Source organism: Diadema setosum, chromosome 6 (assembly GCF_964275005.1).
Source record: "Diadema setosum chromosome 6, eeDiaSeto1, whole genome shotgun sequence".
Taxonomy (NCBI): domain Eukaryota; kingdom Metazoa; phylum Echinodermata; class Echinoidea; order Diadematoida; family Diadematidae; genus Diadema; species Diadema setosum.
Genome location: NC_092690.1, coordinates 20,366,323 through 20,386,762, shown reverse-complemented (window position 1 = coordinate 20,386,762; position 20,440 = coordinate 20,366,323). Strand labels below are relative to the sequence as shown.

General features: G+C 39.4%; 1 protein-coding gene across 1 annotated transcript in view; it reads left to right on the top strand.

Moving 5' to 3' along the window:
• The first annotated feature begins 4,334 nt into the window (after positions 1–4,334).
• LOC140229626 (double-strand break repair protein MRE11-like) overlaps positions 4,335–20,440 on the top strand; it is a 41,729-nt gene continuing 25,623 nt past the window's right edge. Inside the window, exons 1-10 of the mRNA XM_072309873.1 lie at positions 4,335–4,390; positions 5,242–5,386; positions 6,810–6,970; positions 8,256–8,343; positions 9,707–9,848; positions 10,192–10,306; positions 11,451–11,636; positions 12,518–12,683; positions 13,575–13,655; positions 19,470–19,596. Of these exons, the coding sequence (XP_072165974.1) occupies positions 4,335–4,390; positions 5,242–5,386; positions 6,810–6,970; positions 8,256–8,343; positions 9,707–9,848; positions 10,192–10,306; positions 11,451–11,636; positions 12,518–12,683; positions 13,575–13,655; positions 19,470–19,596 (1,267 nt within the window). The remainder of the gene's footprint in view (positions 4,391–5,241; positions 5,387–6,809; positions 6,971–8,255; positions 8,344–9,706; positions 9,849–10,191; positions 10,307–11,450; positions 11,637–12,517; positions 12,684–13,574; positions 13,656–19,469; positions 19,597–20,440) is intronic.

Genomic DNA, 20,440 nt, shown 5'->3' with positions numbered 1-20,440 from the left:
CACCTTGCACACAAATAGCATAGCACAATGCAGGATGTTCGTGCTGTGTATCCTACATGTACCTGTATTTTTGCTTCTTACTACGTATATGATAAGGGATGAATTACACACAACGTTACTTAGGCTCGGGAATCGAACCCGGGTCTTTTGGATCTGGAGGCAGAGGCGCTAACGACTGAGCCAAATCAGCGACTATCTTGCCGTTTTGTGATATGAGTTGAATTTATTCAAATTCATGAAATTCTTTCATCGAGATGTTTTTCATCGCAACTGATTAACAAGTTGCCCTACATCGACGTAAATAAGCACTGAAACAGTTATTGTATGTAATGTATAGAATTGTAAATAGGACCATGCCACAAATTGTATGTAATTTATTTCCATTTAAACAGACTACTTACATATTGAGAAAAGGAATAATGAAACTAGATGTTCCACACCCGTGAACTAATTTTAAGTAGTGTAACATATCGAGGCGCTAAACTATGGAATAATTTATCAGATGATGTAAAGCGAAGTGTATCTTTTTTTATGTTTAAAAATAAGGTGGATAAATTATATACGTAGTAATTGTTTGCATCGAACTGTAACATTGTGCATCAATCATTTTTTTTCAGTATCTTATTTCTCATTTTCTTCATGTAATATGAATGATTCTGTATGATTTGTTTTTGTGTGTTTTTTGTTGTTCTTTTTTAACGTTTCCTATACTATGTATAATGTTGTATTTTGTAATTGAGTATATAAATATAAGAACGACCCAAGTCCATGGAAGACCATTTCGAGTAAACTAAAAAAAAAAAAAAAAAAAAAAAAAAACTTCATATCTTTTTTATTTGTCCAATAATATTCTATTTAACTGTGATGGGAAGGCAACATTGTATATAAAAATTAGAACATAATAATTAACATTTACAGTAATTGTGGAGAGGCCATTTTGTGTGGTGGACTTGGGCCGTTCTTTGATTCATATATAATATTCTGCTATAGAGATGAGAAAAGGATGAGAGAGGGCGCTACTATATGAATGTAAGAATGACCCAAGTCCTTCATTCTTACATTAATATAAGATTTAACTCATTCTTTTCAGGCACTTCCGGGGGTAATTAGGATTTATCATTCATACATAAAATGAGTCTATGCATAAGCTACAATTTCCCATGTTGAACTGAATTTGGCAAAAAATTGGACTTGGGTTGTTTTTATATTCAGGTCTTCAATTGTATGATTTTTACTTCGCGGACTCACAGAAGAACAGCCATTGGCTGAAGTGAGTGACCCGTGGTGAAATAAAATAAACTCAACTCAACTGAATTGATCAGTGTTTTCAATAGTAGCCATGATAAAAAAACAAACAAACAAACAAACAAAAAAAAAAACATGGGCGTACGTACTCGAGCAGGATTCGAACTTACGACCTCCTGATCTCTGGACACCAGGCGTCATCTCCACTAGACCACCGAGCTTTCGCCTAACAGCAAGTGTTGGTTCTAATCCTTATAGCATGCAACGGTTAATGCTTAATCATTGACAATTTGTAGTTATACACAGAATGGGAGAAATTACTGATCCTATGAAAACTCAAAACGACTGATGGGGAATCATTGGTGAAAAAAATCCCCAATCTCGGCATTCTTTATTATTATTTTAACTATATTAATCTTAAGGAAAGTAAAGCGTTATTCGCAATTTTTATTTAGTCTTTTATGACTAAAATTGATAAATGCACAAGCTAAACACAACTCATTTATCTGACGAATTCTGTTCACAATTTCCTCATTGTCAAAATAATATAGTTTTGAAATAACATTTTTCAAGGCACTACGTTAAAATTCATATTTTCTTTTGAATATTGAATATTTATATTATATTTGAATATAATCACTTCTATCTTCATTTTGTAGTACGTGGTAGTAGTAGCAGTTATTTTATATTAAATATTTCGTGAATATGAAGAGTCGAATTATTTTCTTTGTTTTTCAGCAGCTGCAGTAGTTGCAGTAGCAGTTGATAAAAACGGATAATACTAGAGTACCCTTATCCAATAAACCGATACATTTTTACAGCATACAAATGCATACAGGTTTTTTCATTTGATTTGTAACTCTTCGTATTATAATGTTTTCATTTCATTTAGGTATAAGTTTACATCGGGGAAAGCTTAAAAAACAGAAAGTCCAGTAAGTTGTTGTTCATAATTTGCAACTTGTTCCTCTCCCTCCCCGTTTTCGAATATGATAAAACTGACAAAATAAAACAAAAATTACAAATTATGATGTTATATCAGTGGCACTGAAAATATTTGTTCATGACTTACATGTAGATATCTTATAATGTGTGGTCCAGTGTGGGACAACTAATTTTGTTCTCAGCAACCATGGCCAGAAGAGAAAACTGCTGCGTGATTCACCCTTACCTTGTAAGAACGCAGCGGGCGGTTTCCATTTCTCCCGATAAAAATACAGTAGAAACGTGGGAAACCCAAATCAGACTGGGAGAAACACAAGCATTTGTCCACGAAGTGAGTACGTTTTGGCACTTACCGATATTCCAAATTAGTGACATATATGCTCTAAATTATATTTGCCATACGTCTCTTTAGTAGTGTATCTAGATTGGATCATCATGTTAAACGATCTTAGATGACGAGTGGTTGTTATTGAAAGGTTTGCTTGTGCGAGGGAGGGAAGTGCGGGTGAAGTTATGACAGTCCCATGTATTGATGTTTGTGTATGACGTGCATGACTTGGTTTACCATTTGGATACATAAAGGTGTAGGCCTAGATGTATATGTAGAGCGACAGTCTACTTACTTGCTTGGATACTTGGTTGATTAGCCCTCTATTCCCGTGGGAAGGGCTCTCAGTCTATTCTTGAAGGATGCCACAGTGGATGCAGACACAACATGCTCTGGGAGGGAGTTCCACGGCTTGACCACTCTATTTACCTTAGAGTTAGGGCTTAGTTAGTAGAGTAGACGCTAGGAAGTGGCCGGCAAGTTGGGTTTTGTAGCGTATTAGTTATAGCGTCTATGTGACTATGATAAAGCTTGTAAGAGTGACCTCTTAGTCTTAGTGTTTGGGCCAGGATGGGGTAGAGAAGAAAATATCTGATTTGGTTTTATAATGGCCATTTAGAAACTTGTAGGTATAAGATCAGTCTTGACTCTTCTCCTGAAGAGGTTCCAGTCTGATTTTGTCGCTATAGAAACTAGTACATAAAAACGTAAGCATCTTGTCTGCACCTTCTCTCTAAATTAGAGAGAAGGAGTCTAATGCTTCAATGTCTTTCTTTGTAAAAGGACTCCAAACTGAGCATGTATATTCCAATGCTGGTCTCACTATAGATTGGTAAAATGTGGTGACTTTAACTTCACGGCATCCTGTAAAATAGCATCGAAACACGGCAGTCTTCTGATTTGCCTTTATCAGTGTTTGTGGCTATCTGTTGGATATGATGATGATGAAGTCTTGTATAGCGCCGGTATCCGCCAAGTCAGGCGCTCATGACGCCTATAAATGAGGATGTTGTTTACAGTAACACCCAAATCTTTTTGGCCAGTCACTTCTTGGAGGTAAATGCCATTAAGGGAGTACTGGTAAGCTGAAACTGCATGTGTGTGCATAACCTCTATCGAAGAGTTTAGACTGTTAACATTGAGTGTTTACTTTCTATCATCCAATGTATCAATGTCTAGCAAGACCAGATGAGCAGTGTAACCTATTTAATATTTGAGCAATACTAAGGCTGTAGCTGCTAAATATTTGCAACATTCATAATCATATTAACTGACTAAATCTTGCTAGATGTAATGAACCGAACCATCTAACTCTAGATTTCTAATTCATCGATAATTGGAAGTAGTTAAATTACAAATTTTAATATCCAATTAATGTGAGGGCAAAAGAGTGTCTTTCTATGCACCACAGCATGGGTGTCTTGATCTTGAAGTTCATGGAGCTCGCCTGTCACCATGCACACTGCACTTGCATCAAGTGAATGGAGTGGTCACTTAGACCACAATTATGCTGATTTGTAATAATGGATGACTGATCTTTCCTCGAGAAGCAAGTGTGACACATTTATTAATCACGTCACTTACGATCTAGGCAATGTCTAGTATCCATGCTGTAAAAGGATTATGATCAAATATGATGACAAAGTTTGCTCTTCTTATGACACTCTTTTCATTAGTTTTTGTCTGTTCTTGTTCCATTTTCAAATGCAAAGTGATTTTTGTTTTGATTTTTCTAGACGGATCTACAGTAGAACTCTACTGTAGATGTTGAATTTAGTCCGAGTCTAGTCAAGAAAGCAGTCGATAGTGCTCAGCCATGTCGTACACCTTCAGTGAGGACAGTGACAAAGATGTAGAACCTGTGGAAGTTGGGTAAGTCAAAATATGGTTTGGTGTTATCTAGCTTTATTTTTTCACTCTATTTCTTTGCCAGTATTTTCATGAGATCAAACTTTTCTTACATTTAAGCCAGTTGTGGTAATGCATTGCTGTGTACTGTAGTTGCAAAATCATGCAAAGTCTCAATTATTGCTATATTTATTCCTGATCAACATTTTAAAAGATTGTATTAAAAGTTTCAGATGTTTCCAATTTGCAAAATTTGGAAAAAGTTTGGCAAGTTCAACCTAGTGTTTGAGCAAATAAAGAATTCAACCCTCCTGTGCATATCTCATGTGATGAGATGAAGAAGAGAGTGCACAAAAATGTCTCCAATTTAAGGTCAATACCAAGAATCTGTGACACATTGCATGATGGGAGCAACAGGTAACCCCTTTATATGCTCAGGCACTAAGCTTTACTTTGCAAAGCTTTTTCATCAGCATTCACTACTGGTAATCAATACAAACTTGACCTAATTGCAGATTAGCAAGCCCACTCAGGTGTAGCAATGTGTCTCAGTCCAACAGGAAGTCCATGGTGACACAATGGGGATTAGAAGGATTCTAAAGGTAATCTATATTCATCAACAGTTAGTTTCTAGACATCAGTGCCAATCTGTGAAGAAAGCACTCTGGAACTGCTTGCACAAGGTGCAAACAAAGCACAGTGAAGGTGAATTGATTGCTCCTGAGAATAAATTGTACCATGTATTGCATCTGTTGGAAATTGTGAATTTCAGAGGCAGTGGGTCTACTCTACATTCAGGCAAGAAGCAGATCAAGATTGCCATGTATAAAGGCCACCACTGTACCTTACACCTTCCTCTTCTTCCGTTTTCCCAGGAATGCAGACGAGGATGACGAGAACACGATAAAGATCCTGGTGGCCACCGACTGCCATGTGGGGTACATGGAGAAGGACCCCATCCGCGACAAGGATTCCATCAACTCTTTCGAAGAGATCCTCCAGTTGGCCAGGAAGCATGAGGTATGACATCTGAGAGTAAAGTTCCCATTCTGCAGCAGTATCAACCCCTTGGCTTTTCTAAGTATTTCCCCTTCTGTTGTAGTTCGGTCAGCTTTAACCTCTTGAGGACGAACTGATTTATTTACATACATTCATTTTGCATAGACACCTGCCTGAGTATACTCAGGACTAGTCTTCAATGTCTTAAAGACCCGGTAGTGTGGGGGAGCATGGATGGTCCGATGGAAGTGATCTTCGATTGCTGCCAACCGGGTACAGTTGAATGCCATGAATAGCGCCCATCAGTGAATATGTGCAGCGAAGCGTACACTCATCAGTAGCAGTCAACCTCAGACAAGATTCTTCAGTTGTGTGTGTGCTTACATATAGATCAGTGACAGAGCTGTATACAGTACATTGTTTACGGGAATTCTCAAATATATCCTAGACAGGCTAGCCTTCCCACTCTGTGATATCCCCATGCTACTGGGCATTTAAGTCGTTATGTGTCTGAGCACATTACAAACTTTACTGAAATAGAATTAACTCATGATGTGTGGGTGTAACTATACAACAATCCCAGTCAAAGGGTTACTTGATGCTCCTTTAAATTGTAAATTATGTTTCATATGTATTTGTTGCCAGTCATCTTTACTACAATGCATCTTGACAAATCAGCAAAGAAAAGAACCCACGAACATACTTTTTATCCGAACAACACACTACAAAAGCTTAGGAAAATTACTTTCTTCTTTGCTTGCATGATTATGCAGATTTTGCTGCACAGTTCTGATGTTTCAACACAGTTTAGTATGTTTTTCTGTGTGGGAGTTGCCTCAGAAACTACAAAAGGTTGAGATGTTTCAACACAGTTTAGTATGTTTTTCTGTGCGGGAGTTGCCTCAGAAACTACAAAAGGTTGGGATATCAAACAAATCTTCCTTATTTCCACTTTATTGAACACTGTCTTTTCCACAACTTCTGTGTGGAAAATGTTATGGAAAGTTGAACAACTCACCATCATTGGGGCTACTTGTTTCGTAGCAGGTTTGTGTCTAGGATGTTTTACAAGAACCGTTGACCAGCTTATATACTTGACCGAGGGATGGACTTCATGTGAAAATTGATGGTTTTGTTCAATAACATGAATGCTCAGGTCTGGCTTGGCAATTCATGCAGTTCATAAGCACTGAAATTGATAATTCAGCCAGGTGATTAGTGATCTTCAAAAAATACATTCATCAACTCCACAAAATTCAAAGAACAGAATTCTGCACACTAAGACTAGATGTAGAACAGCGGTATTTTGCTTTTAAGGTACAAATTTCTCCAATGAGTACTGCAATAGTGAAATAGCCAGTCTTCTGTGGGTCATTCATGTCAATAAAATGTACTTGACCTTACCAAAAACTGAAAATATATCACTGTGTGCATCAATTTCTAGGTGGACATGGTACTCCTTGGGGGTGACCTCTTCCATGAGAACAAGCCCTCTCGTAAGGCGCTCCACGGAGTTATGACCTTGTTGCGTAAATATTGCATGGGAGACCGACCTGTCCAGTTGGAGTTCCTCAGTGACCAGAGCGTCAACTTTGCTGCCAGTCCGTAAGGCATCAAGTGATAGAACTTTCGTAGAGATCTTAGAAATGTCATAAAGATCATTTCATTCCTTTCCACAGGAAGTTGTATAAGACTTCTTTCCTTCCTTGCCCTATGTTTTCAGGTTGTCCGTCCTTCCGTCCGTCCGTCCATCCGTAATCAATTTTGGGGGCAGGGTAACTAAAAAACCGTTTGAGGTATCCCATTGAAACTTGGCATGCATATGTATGAGTAGGCAAAGTTGTGCCTATCAACTTTTAGGTGCACATGCTCAAGGTCAAAGGTCAAAAAGGTCAAGGTCAAATGCTCAAAATTTCACTATTTCCACCATATCTATGTAATACATTCAGGTATTTTCTCGAGACTTACTGTACTACCCAATAAAGATTCTCTAGAGAGAGTTTCGGGCTGTGAGGTCAAAGGTCAGAGGTCAAAGGTCAAGTGAATATGTTAGAATTTCTCTTTTTTCCTCATATCTCGGCAGTGGTTCAAGATTTCTTCGTGGAACTTGGTACATATGTGACTGGCTACAACAAAAGGATCCAAAAGTTGGGAGAGTAAAATTTTCTGAAAATTGCATGACATTGTTCCCTTACTCTTCTACTTTAATTTCATATATAGCACAACTCATAAAAGTACTTGGTTGCGGAGATATCAATGATTTTATTGATGCATGTCAAGTGGTCGAGGAAATAAGAGTTTCGAGAAAAACGCCTTCTAAGTTTTCCTTCCGACGCTATCACAATTAAGGGGAGGCAAGAGAGTTTTCATCGCTTGACAATAGAGGGCATGCTCCTAGCGACCTCCGCGATGTTCATTCAAGCTTAGTACCAGCGGTCTACGCACGACCAATCAGGATGCCTTGCACTGACCAATAAGATCACATCCTCGTTGCTAGGGGCAGAGTCTAGCTGCAGCGCTAAATCCAAATCTTTGGATACGTTTCTGTTACGTTGAAAGTTGGAAAATCATGGCCCAGAAAAACGCTGATTTCTTGCCCTGCCTTTAATAATTTAGCTTCGAAATTTTGGCAGATGATAGACAAAACACTAGACTACAAAATTATGCCAAAAACAGAAATCCGATTGTTTTGACCAAATTTTGATGATGTGACTTCAAACTCGATTTTCTCGGCTCAGCCGTCAGCAACTTTAGGATCCTTTTGTTCTAGCGGGTCACATATATGTACTGACTGGCAGTGATTATCTTGGGAATTTCGGGGTCATGACACAGTTACAGTATTTTATTTCAAAACCCTAACCCATGTCCTGTTTGCTCTGAATCTCTTAAGGTTTCCCAATGTAAACTATGAGGACCCAAATCTGAACATAGACATGCCGGTTTTCTCCATCCACGGTAACCATGATGACCCAGCAGGAGTGAGTGTTTGAATGTTGGCTGTGATACTGGAAAGCCAGAAATGTTTGCATGTTGTATGACACATTTGCTAATTTCGCGAGGGGCCGAGATTCATGAAAGAAAAATGCATGTGAGAGTTCTTATCTACACAAAGCACTGAATGCAAGTGGCATGTCTTGAAAGTATCATGCCGCAAAAAGGCCATCTGCTCCAATCTGCGAAAGTTTTGTGCTTCAAATGTTTCTTGTTACACATTATGTGTAGGTTAGCTATGGCCAGTCTTGGTTGATATATAATGTTTTGGATTTTGATCTCTTCGTCTGCAATTTTGTACTTGGGCAGTACAGTCATGATCCCAATAGAATACTAGTTGACCGTCTCTGTCATTCATTCAGATTCTATGCAATTTTTGTTGGTTAATTTTTCTATTATTATTATTAATTTTTGTACAAAAGAGTGCTGTAATAACCTCAAACCTTGCCCAACTTTAACTTCGACATTAATGAAGCTTGTTACAGTGGAGTTTTTAATTCCCCCCTTGCATTTGAATGCTTCATCTCAAGTAGAGGTTACTGCATGTAAGCTTCAAAACCAAATATTTCTAAAACTGCATTTATCTTGATGTTAGCTTTCTCATTGTTCCTGTAACGAGTATTTGGTATTAAGAGTGTAATTACATTCCATGTTAAAAAGGACATATTAGACGTCTTCACATCAGCCTGATTAAAACCTAAGCTCAAGATTTTTTTTTTTTTTAAATGATCACAAATGAACACGTTATTTCATATCCTATTCACGTCAGCCCTAAGAGAATTAGCCCCATTTTTTCTTTTTTTCTTTTTTAGCTAATCTGATAGCTTAGCATGTGCAAACAGTCTTGGTAGAGCATGTGCCTTTTAGAAATTACCTGTCATCAGGTTATCAAAAACCAAGCCCCTGATTCTGAAAATAGCACGCTATTTCAAAACATTGGGCTGATGTGAAAACGCTTTATGAGACACAGAGTTGTAGTGGGCAATGTCAAGGACAGTGCCTGAACATAATTTTATCACTATTATTATAATTATTATAATTATTATAATTATTATTATTATCTATTTATTTTTTATTTTTTGCATTGCAGTGAAAGAACATTCTAAATATTCATGGGAACTTGCTAACATAAAAGCAGGTTGGATTACTTAAAAATGTGATGTCTAGCTTGACAACTTTTTTGTTGTGACTGTATGATATTTGGCATCATTCGAATTATCACTAAGTGCGAACTGGTACTTGGGGGACCAAATATTAAAACTGATATACAATATTTGAATACACTGTACATACTTTGAGTATTAAGCCAGCATATTGATACATGTGTTGTTACTCCATAATGATCGATAGCATGGAAACCTTTGCTCTCTGGATATGCTGAGTGTGTCGGGCCTGATTAACTACTTTGGGAAGTGCACGTCAGTGGAGTCTGTGGACATATCACCTATCTTGTTGCAGAAGGGCACAACTAAACTTGCCATATTTGGCCTGGGTAAGTTGTAGATCAAATACATCTGTTTTTATGCTATTTGTATTCACAAACTTGTATCATAGATACCATATGTTATTGGAAAATTATCAAAACATATCACAGATGAATGCTCTTCTAAGAAATAAAGACAGATAAAGTCTGTCTAACTCGTAAAAGAAGAACGAAATAATTCAGATGTAATTTTTGGTTAATTGCACAAGCATTTACTGTGAAAAGATAAGCTAGAAACACATGTTTGATAGATTAAAGGCATTCAGTCTTTGTCAACTTTTGCTGCTGGTATGCAGTGCAACTCCAGTGATAAATTTTGCCTCCCTTGGCAACGTACTCTTCTCTCATGCAGGGTCGATCCGAGATGAGCGCTTACATCGCATGTTTCTCCAGAAAAAGATCTCGATGCTGAGACCAAAACAAGACAGGGAGGCCTGGTTTAATCTGTTTGTCATCCACCAAAACAGGTAGGCATTTTGTTGTTCATTTCGTGGACGTGGGATTCAGTCCGAACCATCTAGTCCTCCTCCTCCTCTTTCTTCTCCTCTGCCTTCTCCTCCTCCCTTTCCTCCGTCTCTCTCCTGTCTATCTTCCTACTATTTCTCCCTTTCCTGCACCTTCTCATCCTTTTCCTCCTCCTCCTCTTCCTCCTCCACCATCCCTCTTCATCTGCCTCCTCCATTCTCCCCTTTCTTCCTCCTTTTCATCTTCCTCATCCTCCCCCCTCCATCTCCTTGCTTTCTATCTTCCTGTTCTTCTTCCGTCTCCTGTTCCTCCTCCCCCTTCCCTGTCCTCCCTTCTCTCCTCTTCCACGTTCTTCTCCTCCTTATTCCCTCCTCTATCTCTCTTCCTTCTATCTCCCTGCTCTTCTGCCAGCTCCATCTCTTGCTCTTCCTTTCCCTATCCTCTCTCTCCTCCTCCTCGTCCTCCTCTTCCTTGTTCTCCTCCTTACTCTCTCCTCTATATTTCTTCCTTCTACATTGTATATCACTGCTCTTCTGCTAGCTCCATCTCCTGCTCCTCCTTTTCCTGTCCTCCTTCCTCCCTCCCTCCTCCTTTCTTCACCCTCCTCACTTCCTGCTTCTCTCTCCTCCTCTCCTGCTCTCCTCCCCCTCTACCATCCTCATCCATCTCCTCATCCCACTCCTCCTCCCACACCTTCTCTTCCTTGTCTCTCAATCTCTTTTTCTCCTGATCTCATCTCCTTACTGTTCAGAGTGCCCTCACAAAGATCTTGCATAGTCAGAAAGGGAAATCTGTCTTAACCCACTGAGGATGGACTTGTTTTGCTATAACGCCTTTCCCATAGATACCTGCCCAAGTTTTCTCAGGACTTGTTTATACCTGGTTAATCATGGAGACAAAGAATCTAGTTAACACATGAAGGATTTAAACAGGAAAAAAAAAAATTGGTCCAGCAGGCTATTTTAGATATGTTAAGTATTCCCTCTCAATTCCAAATCATTTGTTTGAGTGCAAACTCCTTTGTTTGTTCTTGTTTTCCTGTTACAAAAGAAACCATTATTTTGACAGTCTTTTGCATTATAAAGGAAAGGTGATTTTTCCAACATTTGTCAATATTCATTATCATTCTTATCATTTCCATAACAGGGCCAAGCATGGTGAACACAATTACATCCCAGAGCAGTTCCTAGATGATTTCATTGACCTTGTGATCTGGGGTCATGAGCACGAGTGTCTCATAGAGCCAAAATGGAACGCCTCGCAGAACTTTTTTGTCAGCCAGCCGGGCAGCAGCATCGCGACTTCACTGTCTCCTGGGGAGGCAGTCCCCAAGTAGGTTTTTGTTGCTTTAGCTTTGTAAATGTTGATTTTTGTTAAGGCTGTCATGCTTAGTGGCAGAGTTGCATCGCATGACAACATTGAAATCAAACCGACCAACAGATAAACATAGCTTTTTCAAAACTCAGGCTTGGAATCAAGCTACTGTCAACTATACAAGCGATTGAAGCATACAGCTCTAATAGATTGATTTGAAACATCATAGTGACATATTGTCGCTGGGGTGACAAGACCTTGTATCTGCAATTTTGGTGAAAATGACTTTTTTTGCATTTATTGTCAAATAATCGGTTAAGTGATGTCCTGTCCGAATCCTAGCTGTCTTACCCCAAAAATGAAGCCACCATGGCAAGTCAAAGGAATGGCTGTCCCATTCGGTATAGTGCTTTATCCGCCATGTTTTTTGGCTCTCCTGAACATTTGACATTTTGTAGATATGAAGTCTTGTCGCCCCAGCGACGATATGTCAAGTAAAAAACTGAACTAGAAATGACACATCCTTAGACCTTGAAATTTGGAAAAGAGGTATTGAAAATGTCAAACATTAATTCCTCCCCCCCCCCCCCAAAAAAAATAGTACATTTCTTATATTTATTTCAAAACGCCTCATTCAGCATTAGTCTCTGTTACTTTATCAGGGTAACTAATGATAGGTTTTACCTGTGTAACTTACTTGACTCATGATATATGATAGGTCACATATGATTCTGGTACATATTTGAATATGGCAAACAAGTATACATGCCGAAGTGATGAACAGAGATGACAAATCCTGTCAAATGTACAAAATAAATGGAAGGTAATCGCATGATCGTAACAATGACAAAGTGATGATAACGACATTGACTATACTGTATGTGGGCTTTTGCCTCCAGGCATGTCGGCTTGTTGCGAGTGCGAGGAAAGGCGATGAAATGTACCAAGTTGCGACTGGAGACGGTCAGGCCGTTTTATCTGGAGGACATCGTCCTACAAGACACTTCCATCGATCCCAACAGCGCAAAGACAGCGGAACAGGTGTTGGCGTACTGTATTGAAAAGGTATGAAAAAGCACGATCAAACGTGTTTTGTTAGAGATGCGTAGACCCAGTTCAGCGGACTCGTGGAAATGGGTCTAAGCGTAAGCGCTAAAGAGGACTCCTTGCGTAGGTGTCTGTAGGAAACTTGCGCAACGCCCTTCTGCGTACACATTTGACTAAGCCACTGGGTCTATGTGCCTTTAACCTCTGACACACAAAAGCCAACCTTCATTGCATGGATAGGAAAAACAACATTTTTTTCCTTTTTTTTTCAGATGAGGAGCTAATCTCAGCATTGATTAATTAAATGTTCTAAATCTTTGCAGATGAATTTGACCTTTATGCAAATTACTAACTTTCAGGTGAATTGAGTCTGAGTTCATGTTCTGAGAGTTGTAATTTCCACTCTCTCTCTCTCTCTCTCTTTATGTCTCTCTGTGCTGCAGATTTCACATTTAATGTGATAAAGACCAAGGTAGTTGACAGTTTGAAGCACTCAGTTTTCATTGGTTTGTACAGTTCCTAGCACTACAAGGAAATGCATACTTGGGACTGAGGGTTGTGTGAGTAATTGTTCACCCTGACATGATTCTTACAAAGTGATCTGTGTGCATTCGGTCATAGACACAAATAGGAAAATACTCTGACAAAAAAAAAAGGGTTTATGAATTCCTCCAGGCAAGCAGTGCATAAAAGAAGTCCAAATACTTGTGGAGACATATTTATGTGGGTATTACTCAAACAAATTAAGTGATCTTTGTTTCCTTTGTTGAGCCAGTGTGCATTCAGTCGTACGTAACAAACACTGTTGGAAATGCTTCAGATAATGTGTGAGAACATATATCTTGTTTTCATTTGCTCTGGCAAACAATAACATAAAGGAATAATGAATAATACCATGTCTGGTTGCAGGTTGAGATGTTAATACAGAAGGCAGCTGATGAACACACAAGCAATCCCAAGCAACCCGAGCTTCCTCTTATCAGATTACGGGTACGTGCACCACACATGGTCCATCTATATTTCTGAATGGTTTCTAATTAGAGTGCAGATACATGTATTCAAATTCATGAAATTCTTCCATCGAGATGTTTACATTGCAACGGATTGACAAATTGCCCTACATCGACGTAAATAAGCACTGAATTGATCAGTATTTAAGTAGTAGCCATGATAAAAAAACACATGAATTTGAATAATTACGCAGTACCCGCTGCATGCTATAAGGAGTAGAACCAACACTTGCTGTCGGGCGAAAGCTCGGTGGTCAAGTGGAGATGACCCCTGTCCAGTGATTACTGGAGGTCATAGGTTCGAATCCTACTCGAGTATGTACGCCCATGATTTTTTTTTTTTTTTACTACTAAAACACTGATCAATTCAGTGCTTATTTATGTCGATGTAGGGCAATTTGTCAATCAGTTGCAATAGATACATGTTTCCAGGTTAGCATGCCTGTACAGTGATGGGGCGATCGTTAACTGGTCGTTAACATTAGACTGCACATTACTTGAATATGAGACCATTCTGAAGCAAACAATTTTCACACAACAATAGATATGTAATGTAATCTTAAATGAATCCCACAAGGATTGGAACAATCATCCCCCAGCATTCCCACTGATTCCCACTGATCAGTTAATAGCCATCCCCTTTAAAAGGATATTCTACCGGCAGATATTTTCCACACCATAAGAACAGGCAATAAACAACAAAAATATGTGTGTATCTCATTTTGCATAGCTTCAGTTTTCTTGAAATCCTGAAGCTTGCTTAGCTTGCCTGTCTTTATGCCGATTTATGAATTCAAATCAAATTCCTGTCACATGGAGATAGGATTTTGAATGATTCAGTATCAGACTCCCTTGGCTAAAAACAAACAAACAAACAAACCTAAACAAAACAAAACAAAAAATCACAAGGTATGTCAGCATTTGTTGGCAGACCAATACAAGTCCTGTTGGTGATTTTCCATAATATTGTAAATATTAATTTTCCTAGTCCCACCATTGGCTTTTGATCATTCTGATTATTTCATTGTGAAAGAATGGAGACTTGGACCCCGTTTACAGTGCGAGGCTCGGCCGCGGCCGAGCCGCGGCCGAGCCCAGCCCCGCTTCAGTGTAAACGCGCAAAAGGCCAAATGCGAGGCCAAAATTGGCCTCGCATTTGGCCTCGCTCTGGAGGTGGTCTCGGCCGCGGCCGAGCCGCGGCCGAGCCCGGCCTCTTCTTGGTGTAAACCAAAGACGCATAATAAATAAGACACGAAAGTGCGCGCTAATCCTGTACAAAACAAATGGACAGCGCGCGGTCTTCAAGCGTATACGCACATCACCTGAGACGCGCTGCCTTGACGCTTGATAAACAACAGCAGCGGCTTCAGGGACAGCGCGTCTCAGGCTAGGCGATGTGTGTCTTTGCCTGAGACGCGCTGTCTTTGCAGATGTTGTTGTTGTTTATCAAGCGTTTTTGATTGTGAGATCATGTTGTTGCCAAATTTTTACCTCCACGAAATAATCCTTATTACTCTAAAATCTCGTTCTTCAAAATTATCTCCTTCATCGAAAAAAAGCTACGACTATAATTTTTAAATCTTTTTAAGATGACAAGAATACCACTACCTTTGGAAATGAATGATGTTTCTAGGTGTACTGAGTTTGTACTTAGCTCTCTTTTGTATCGTCATGTAGGGTAGCCATTTTGTGTCCATCTTTATCGCGCGCCTTCGTATCTTATATCTCTATTATCTTTGGTGTAAACGCAAACTGGGCCAAATGCGCGGCCAATTGCGCGGCCAATTTTAGTCTGGCTTCCAAACCCTCTGCCTGTATCTTTCGCTATTCAGGATATTAACCCCCTCAACGTCGAAAACTAGTATAGTTTAAGGTGGTTTTGTCCTGCAAAGGATTTTTTTCCTTCAGCAAAGGCCTTTGCCCGAATGGCGACTTCGTCGCCACGGAATTCATTTGGCAAAGGGTCTGAAAACCAGACAATACCAAATTGCGTTTGTTTACAAGCAGAGCGCCACTACGACAAAATATTGAAAGGTTTGAATCAAAAGCGCGGCCGAGCCCAGCAGTGTAAACGGACAAAATTGCGAGGCTCGGCCGCGCAATTGAGGCCGGACTCGGCCGCGGCCGAGCCGCGGCCGAGCCCGGCCCCGCACTGTAAACGGGGTCTTGTTATGAGATATTGGATACCTGAGATAAGTTTTCTCACCTTCTAGAACTTGTTTATGTTATTAATTGTGTGTGTGTGTGTGTGTGTGTGTGTGTGTGTGTGTGTGTATGTGTGTGTGTGTGTGTAATAGTCAGTGTGCAGTATGTTATCTTTTCTTTTTGAAACTGATGTTTATTTAAAGCCTGCATCATTGAGCCCAAAATTAACATTGAAAAACAGGTGGTCAGCAAATGCCGCCTTTTGTTTGACCTGTGTTTGTGGATTGTATGGTGTGTCAAGCATTGTTATTTTCAGGTGCTGTTTGTTGATGCCACAAAGCCCTGTCATTGAGGCTGAAAGAAACATCTTATATCAGGTGTTCAGAAAATGCCTTCTTTTGTTTGACTGTGTTGTTTAGTACTCCCTGACACATTCCAATGTCTATTCAAAGGTGGTGTTTATGTAAGGTTTTGCAAGCTGTTGTGGCATTGAACCTGAAATTAACAATTAAAGACAGGTGTCCAGCAAATGCCTTCTATTGTTAAATCTCTCTATTGTGTGCTACAAACACTTTAGCAGAGCAATCAAAGCAAGCATGCACACAGCAGTGCTCGTAAGTAGTCCATGGGCCAAGACCCGAAAAATGGGTTGTTGGTACCACCTGAGGTGGCAAAACCTTTTTGGTGTCATTTTGTTTGTCGGGCATAGATATGCTTATCAAGCTATGATAGCATTTCCAAATGAGTAGCTTAGTCGTAATTAATGATTTTTAAACCAATTTGGTCTCGTTTTTATATCCCTATACTTCTGAATCGAAATTAACCACTATACAAAGAAGAGCACTGTCTTCTGTATATTCACAGGTGTTCTGTTGTAAACGCGGTGCGCTTAGTCTTTATTCAAGGCAGCGAAGGGAATATCCAAAGGGTTATGATGTCCACAGCTGTCACGCGGTGCGCTTAGTCTTTATCTAGACCAATGTACCGTTATCATATCTAAAGTTCCTCATAAAAGGGATTATCTATACTGTTTTTATACTACCCTCTCAACAAATACATCAGTTTTAAACAAAAATCACTCTGTTCATTTACAATATTATTCATTGTAATAAAAGCGTGTAAATTAAATCTGTTCGACTGGACTTACTTGTAAAAATCACGGAGAAAACAGTTTCGTGACTCGTCCGAGTCACTTCTTCAGCTCTGTCTGGCTGGCGAGCATTCACCCGTGGAGGGTGAATGGGCGATGTTACTGCCTTTATTGTCTGTAAGTCGAGAAAATCCAACGGATTTTCAGCTTCTACCGAATTCCTGTATATTTCAAGCCGACTAACACTCTTCGACAGAGACTAGTTCATCCTAAAGACAAAATCCCAAAACACAAACGGAACAATGTAATTTACAGGATAAAGTGTCAGGGAAAAGACTGCAAAGAAAACTACATCGGTGAAACCAAACAACCTCTCCACAAACGTCTCTACCAACATCGTAGATCCAGCTCAGCTGGGAACGAGTCAGCCGTGTTCACCCGCCTGAAGAACACGGGGCACCATTTTGAGGACAAAGAGGTCGATATCATTGACAAGGAAACCAGATGGTTTGAAAGAGGAGTCCGTGAAGCTGTGTATGTGAATGCGGAAAATCCTTCACTCAACAGGGGAGGGGGACTCCGACACAACCTTTCACCAACATACAAGTCGGTGATCCGAAAAATTCCTCGACGTACAGACAATAAAGGCAGTAACATCGCCCATTCACCCTCCACGGGTGAATGCTCGCCAGCCAGACAGAGCTGAAGAAGTGACTCGGACGAGTCACGAAACTGTTTTCTCCGTGATTTTCACAAGTAAGTCCAGTCGAAAAGATTTAATTTACACGCTTTTAGCATATTACCTGGATGAATCAAAATCTACATCGATATATTCATTATAATGTTTTGTAGTGTACAGGTACATTGTTTTTGCATTATCTTTTATTGTTGGATGGAAATAAAGCGACATCGGCGTGGTGTTAGCGTTTTCACGGTAGCGTTTTCACCGGAAAATGATAGATAATTGAAAAATACGGTAAAATTCATGAGGAATTGCTTTTTTTGTTGTTGTCGTTCTGAGATAAAAGGATATACACTGTATCATAAGCTTTGGACATTCCCTTCGCCGTCTAGAATAAAGACTAAGCGCTGTGGACATCATAACCTTTGGATATTCCCTTCGCTGCCTTGAATAAAGACTAAGCGCACCGCGTTTACAACAGAACACCTGTGAATATACAGAAGACAGTGCTCTTCTTTGTATAGCGGTTAGTTTCGATTCAGAAGTATAGGGATATAACAACGAGACCAAATTGGTTAAAAATTCATTTATTATGACTAAGCTACTCATTTGGAAATGCTATCATAGCTTGATAAGCATATCTATGCCCGACACACAAAATGACACCAAAAAGGTTTTGCCACCTCAGGTGGTACCAATATCTGGCCTGGCCCATGGACTAAAGTCAGTCATCTCATTGCACGTGGAACACACTGCCCTCTGTAGCTGGATATGAAGGGCATTCAGTAAGAATGACCCACACAGTGTACATTATTTGAAACAGTCAGTGATAGCAGAGGGTGTTATGGACTGTTTTTAAAGTTCTAAGTGTGGGTAGTTCTCCCAATGCCCAAACAAAATGATGTGATTTGTTTAATGAAATGATGAAGCAGATCCTTGTTGTTTGATGAAGCACCCTCATCTCAAAGTTTGGGCTCCACATTAGCATTGGCCCAGTGGCCCATGGCCACTCAAAATTGATGTTGGGCCACCAAATTTCCAGAACAGTCATTATTCTGTACTTATGAATTGTCAAAAGCAAAACTATGTGTTAGGCAAAATGTTTGCTCTCAACCATCATTTGATTTTGATCTCCATCATTCTATAATACTGACTTTAAAAAAATACACCAATGTATGTGACAGTTAATTCATTGTCCAAATTTTGCACTACTGGTAATTGAAGGTTATGGTAGAACCAGGCATTGAGGATAGAAGAAAAAGTTGACTGGTGTTTAAAAACAGGTTTCTGCTTGCATTCACTGTATTTACCCAAATGATGATATTCAATACAAAGGTAGCTGCCAATCTGCGGAATGTGAAATGTTTTGGAAAACAGATATTTTTACAGATCAATCTTTTGTTCCAAACAAATGTTCCTAGTAATCCATCTTTTGTTTTGAACAGGTGTATGTAGAAGTGCACCTTTTGTTCAAACAGGTGTGTGTAGGAATCTGTCTTTTGTTTATTACAGGTGCATATAAAAATCCATCTATTGTTTAAAACAGATGTTTAGAGTAATCTATCTCATATTTTGGTGTCATTAATGCAAAGTTGGTACATATGTTGTATGTGTGGCATGTAAAGTTGTTTACTAATGTTATTTTCAAATCATTATGGATCTGAGTCACTTGGTAATAGAGTTCAGCACTTACGACCTAATTTTTGGCAAGTCTTTCCATGACGAAGTTAAGATTTTCAGGTCATGCCCCAAAAAGTCAACAATTTAAAGGAATTTCTTTTGCTCTTTACCGCAAAACAAAGGATGTTGCCATATGTCAAATGCATCAAACACAAAGAAGGTTCTCAGATGAATACTTTTCTGCCCAATCTCACAAGATTGACCACAGCGGGGGCTTTGAAGCCTTCAACATCAACCGGTTTGGGCAGAACTTTGTGGGTCGCGTGGCCAACACCAAGGACATTGTCAGATTCCATAAGCGGAGGCTAATGACCAAGCGTGAAGGTGAGAGAGCAAGTTAATGGCCTAGAGATGCTCATTGTATGATACCTGGTGCCAACATGATAGGCTGATGTGCCACATTTTGGTATTTGTATTTGTTTGTTTGTTTGTTTTATTTCCATCATCAGCATAAATACATTTCCATCATAAACATACATTACATTTGTAATACTGCAGAGATTGATTGGTAGAAAGATAAATACAGTCAAACCTGTCTATAGCGACCACCAGTCCATAGCGGTCACCAGCCATATGCGACCACTAAACACAATTCCCCCAAGAGAAAAGCCATGTTAGCAATCCTGTCTATAGCGGCCACCTGCTGTATGCGACCACTAAACATGATCCTCCCAAAAGAAAGCCATGTTATCGACCATGTCTATAGCGGCCACCTGTCTACAACAGCAATGTTTTTGTCTTCCTTGGGTGGCTGCTATAGACAGGTTTGACTGTAAAAGGATGAATAATATGGGGAGAGAGAATAATACAACATTATTTACACAAAGCTATTGTGTAATACTTAGAAGTAAACCAGGGCTCAACACTAACGGTGGTCCGGGGCCACCAAAAACGCACGTCGGGCCGCTAAAAGTTCAGAAATGAAGAATTTGGTGGCCTGATCGGGCCACCAAAAAAGGTCGGATGTTTGCCTTTGGGCCACCAAAAATAAAAGTTAGTGTGGAGCCCTGAGTAAACATTAGCTGATTGTTGATAGACAAGTAAATGTAACAATGAAAAATAAATGCTTATTTAGATCACCTGTTGAAATGGCAGTTCCGAGTAAACTGTATAAACATGCATGATATATAGAATAAAAGTGCTTTCCTTATTAAGTAATCATAATATC